At 37.8% G+C, this 5,223-nt stretch overlaps 1 protein-coding gene across 1 annotated transcript; it reads right to left on the reverse strand.

The window, feature by feature from the left end:
- Window positions 1-2,269: 2,269 nt before the first annotated feature.
- LOC121368543 (prostatic spermine-binding protein-like) lies at window positions 2,270-2,668 on the reverse strand. Its single transcript, XM_041493280.1, has one exon. It carries the CDS (start codon window positions 2,666-2,668, stop codon window positions 2,270-2,272), a length of 399 nt encoding a protein of 132 aa, XP_041349214.1.
- Between the last annotated feature and the right edge of the window lie 2,555 nt (window positions 2,669-5,223).

Raw genomic sequence — 5,223 nt, forward strand, 5'->3', positions numbered from 1 at the left:
AAAAAACAAAAACAAAAACAAAAAACTAAATATCTATCTATCTATCTATCTATCTATCTATCTATCTATCTATCTATCTATCTCTCTCTCTATATATATACATATATATATATATATATATATATATATATATATATATATATATATATATATATATGAAATAAAACAACTTAGAAATTTAGTGTAAAGAATAAACATAATGCTCTATCGTGATCACATAAAAGTTTAAAGACACTGTCTTGAGTTTTAATGATTATTATTACATATTTAATGCACACCTTGTTAGAATATCGGTGTCAGTATAGTCAGTGCATTTCTGTTTCAAGTCTTTATACCTTTTGGGGGAACGTTTCAAGTTTTTATCTCTGATAATAAAGGGTTTTTGGCCTAATTCTCTGCCGTTTCTAGATCATCCATTAGATAGAGGCGCCAAGAAGAGCTTTCGGGCGAAATGTGATTTGACCTCAGTCTACGTCAATTTAAAAATATGTTCGTGAAACCTTGATGGTGTAATGGTTAAGCCATCGGTCTTAAGGTTGGTAGGTATTCAGTTCGCCTCCCGATTCCAGCTCCCACACAAAGTGAGTTTTAATAAATCAACAGGGAGATGTAAGATCACCACAGCGACTTCTCTTTCATAATTACCCACTAACAATTAACCCTGTTTTGTGGACAGACAGTCCAGATAGCTGAGGTGTGTGTCAGGGGCAGTTAAGTTCACCGTATGTGAATAAGGTAGCTATGCACTTAAGGTGATCTTAGTGCTAAGGTCGCTTTGCAAAACGGGACCCTGGACGTCGTGCCGCTAAAATTCCTTCTGGGTTGGAGCCACTACTGGTCCCGAAATTCGAACCCAGTACCAATCCGCCTTAAGGTTAATGACCTAGCCAATACGGTGGACACACATTGCTTGTGGGGGCATTTATGTACACAGCGAAGCAATGGTGAAACCATTAGATACCCAATAAATGAATGTTAAAAGGACACATATATTCAATTTAAAGACTGTACGACCCGTTGAATCCAAAACAACGTTATGTATTGTGAGTGACTTTCACACGAGATTAACGACGTCAATGGCAGATTAAATCATGTATTCAAAGTCATACTCTCTCTGTCGGAGTGCGCGCTTTATTATCGTAGTGACCACCACAATATTCATTGGCAACACCACGGCTTTCTTATGGACTTCACAAAAGTATCGTTCTTCCATACACTCGTACACAAAGTAGATCGTGTTTATCTCTTTGTGGCTGGACGCGAAATGGCAAGCGATTTACATACGCTGTGTCGAAATCTTTAATATGTTCTTATTGTAGGGCCTTGTATGCAACTGTAACAGGTTTCATAATTGTGTACAACACATACCGTCCGTTAGCTTCTTTTCATGAATCCTGTCGGCTTTTTTTTTAATGTGTTACGAAAGTCCATTACAGCCACATTAATTTACGCTTCCACAAACAATATTACGAATATACAACTACTTTTACAAATATAAAGAACTGTTTCCTAACATACGCAGTACGTTTCCAAAAATACCCCTGTACCTTACGAATACCTAATAATGAACATCCTTGCAATATTGTATGGGGTTGGGAAAAACCTGGCCGTTATGGGTTTCCGTACTTTTACTAGTATATCGTTAAGGTGATCTGTTAGACGAGAGAATTTGTTTTGAAAAGTTGACAGTTCTTGCTGGTGTTGACTGGAGATACCGTGTGTATAGGATACTAAAATGAAGATATTTCAAACACACGTAGTTTTGCTGGTCACCTGGAATATTTTTCTTGTTTGCGGTGAGTGTGCCATTATAGAATTATACCAAGCAAGCTTTCTCTGTATTGCCTTGCTAACCAATGTTTGTTGTTGTTGTTGTTTTGGAGGGGGGGGGGGGGGAGGTGTCAGGTTTTTTATTTGTTTTCGTTTCCCCTCTCTATTTAACTAACTTTAATCTTAAGGTGTCTGCAGTAAAACCGATTTTTATATTTTATATTATGATAAAAACGGGTGTTTGTTTAACCCTAGCACATAACATGTCAAAAGAAACCCGCATAACAGAAATATTTCCCCCCCACATACGGGAAACTACGTATGCCATTTGTGATGTACTGTCTGGAACGGTGGAAAATAACTGGCAGTGTTTGACAAATGTTTGAGAAAGTCACCAGAAGCTTTGGCTAGTGCCCTATGTATTATCACCATCATCTTAGTTACATCGTCGACATCGTCATCACCATTATCGTCGTTACATCCATCGTCGACATTATCATCAGTCATCACAATCATCGTCGTTACATCTATCGTCGACATCGTCATCATCGTCGTTACATTCATCGTCAGTATCGTCATCAGTCATCACCATCATGTAGTTACATTCATCGTCGACATCATCATCATCGTCGTTACATTCATCGTCAGTATCATCATCAGTCATCATCATCATGTAGTTACATTCATCGTCGACATCGTCATCATCGTCGTTACATTCATCGTCAGTATCGTCATCAGTCATCACCATCATGTCGTTAAATTCATGGTCGATATCGTCATCACCATCATCGTCGTTACATCTATCGTCGACATCGTCATCACCATCATCGTCGTTACATTCATGGTCGACTTTGTCATCAGTTATCACAATTATCGTTGATTTCATCATAAACATCATCATCAATAAGATTATTTTATTTTATTTCAGATTCTGTAACTCCAGGATGTAATCTGACCAGTGTGTTGCAAGGCTCGTGGGCAATGACTCGCTTTGGTTTAGCTAATATCACTTTTACAGATACACACATTCTGCAGTACCCCACTGACACAACAACATGTCAAACGTGTAAAACGGCTTATGACTTCTACTGTTTCAACAAATCTGGAACCAAATATACATTCAGGTTAGTGTTAATCCTTTGAAAGTGACGAACAATTCGCTTGCTTTAATTGTAAACGTAAAAACTAAACTATAATAAGCCATTTAAACCATGGTTTGTCACTAGTTGTATGCGTTTATTAAAAGATATCTTATGTAAAACAAACTGGACACCAGTGGGAATAAACAACTTTATCATTTAAAAATCAGCCATTGTATCCATTATACTCTTATACACTTTGACCAACAATGGCCTTTGTAATGGAGTTAAAGTTTATTTTGCGTAACAATACAACTTAGTAATTTTGACATATAGTTTTAGAGAGGAAACTGGCTACATCTTGCCATTAATAGCAAGGGATCTTTTATATTCACCATCACACAGGCATCACAGGATAGCACGGCCTTTGATATATCACTCGCCGTGTACTAGCTGGAGACGAGAAATAGCCCAATGGGTCCACTGACGGGGATCGACCCTAGACACAAGACACCACGTAACTGGTTAAGCCCCTTTGTTTTTTAACTGTAAAATAAGTAAAGAACATACAGCATAATTATAAAGTATTATAAAGCAAATTAATTTGCATTATGTTCCTTGTGGAAGTACCCTATGTAAAATGACGTTTGATATGTTAATTCATTTTTAATTATTTCGTGCGTATATCCATTTAAGATTCAAGCACATACCTTAGCTACCTGGGTTGTCTGTCCAAGAAAAGATGAAAAAATTCATTATTTAACGAAGTACTCAACACATTTTAGTTACGGTTTTATCGCGTTTGAAATGCAATTAACGACCACACAGATAATGAAAAAAGAAACCCGTTACAGCCACCTAACGGGTTACTCGTTTTGTTTACCAGCAAAGCATGTTTTACATGCAACATCCCACAGACAAAATAGTACTACCGCGGCCTTTGTTACACCAGTGTACGGAGCACTAGCTGTAATAAGACATAGCTCAATGGGCCCACCCACAGGGATCGATCCATGACCGACCGCACATCAGACAAACGCTTTACCATTGGGCTACGTCCAGCCACTTTCTCGTTAGTTGTTAGTGGTTGGTGGGAGAGAAGTTCATTGGGTGGGTACCAGAACCGAGATGCGAACTCAGTACCTACCAGCCTATGGCCCGAAGACTGAGCACTATCCCATCGAGGCCTTGGAGCCTATTGACGACACGACTGTGGTAGATCTCAAACTAACTCCCAGTGAGACTGTTTCTTTTATTAACATCATACACAGATGATATTACTTAAATATATATATTAAAATCATACTCACATGATATTACTTATGTATATATTAAAATCATACACAGATGATATTACTTCTGTCACGGGGATTCTATAATTCCCGTAACTGAATAAAACACGATTATCAAAATATCTCTCCTAACTGTATATCTATTAGATCTCTCTGTAACAGGCAGTTCAAAACCGCTTTGGCTCGTCTAGGTGTGATCAGAGATACGATCTTATATAAAGTATATATATTTATAGCACGTTTAGCTCACTAGAAACACAACAAAACACAATACACTTTGGAATCTGTATTAACCTACGCTGACAAACGTACAGCCGTAGTAGTTAATTAATAACAACAATAATAACAACCCAGAACTGATCACTTAATTAGTTAATCTCTAGGTGTCTAGTTACACAATATGCGAATCACTTCACCGTGACACAACACCCGCACGTGTGATAATTGAGAAACGCTTCCAGGAGAAGTTAATTAATAAAGGAATTACAGCTCTATTCCTAACGGGTTAATTTTTAATTAACCCTAACTACTCATTCAGTAACCTTGTAACACAGAATTAATACTGGTACCTATCACAATAAAGACAATAACCTACAGTTTACCTAGGTCTTCTAGGATGACTGGCTAAGCTTTATATTACCAAATACTCGTATAAAATATAGAACAGTAAGACTACGATTTACTTCGTCAGATGACCGAAGACACTGTCTAAAGAATATTGGTATAATACAGTATTAAAATATTTAAAGTCACATCAATCACATCAAGGTTATACACAGAGCAGAAATAAAATATTTACCAGTCCAAACGGACAACGTTCCCGGGAAGCTTCCTTTTCGTTCTCCTCGATATTTCTAAAAACTAGCTATTTATTATAAATCAGAATATTGCCTGGGGGTACAAGGCGGTACCTCCCCCTATCATCTGATATTCCACCTCTCCCAGAGTCGGTATAAATTTCTCTGATCGTCAGACTTACTGACGCCTTGGTCGCCAAAATCACGGTCGTCGAAACCGCACTCGCAGAGGCATTACGTAACTACTCGCCACATGGCCTCCACAGCTGGACTAAGTGCATATTG

Source organism: Gigantopelta aegis, chromosome 3 (genome assembly GCF_016097555.1).
Source record: "Gigantopelta aegis isolate Gae_Host chromosome 3, Gae_host_genome, whole genome shotgun sequence".
NCBI lineage: Eukaryota > Metazoa > Mollusca > Gastropoda > Neomphalida > Peltospiridae > Gigantopelta > Gigantopelta aegis.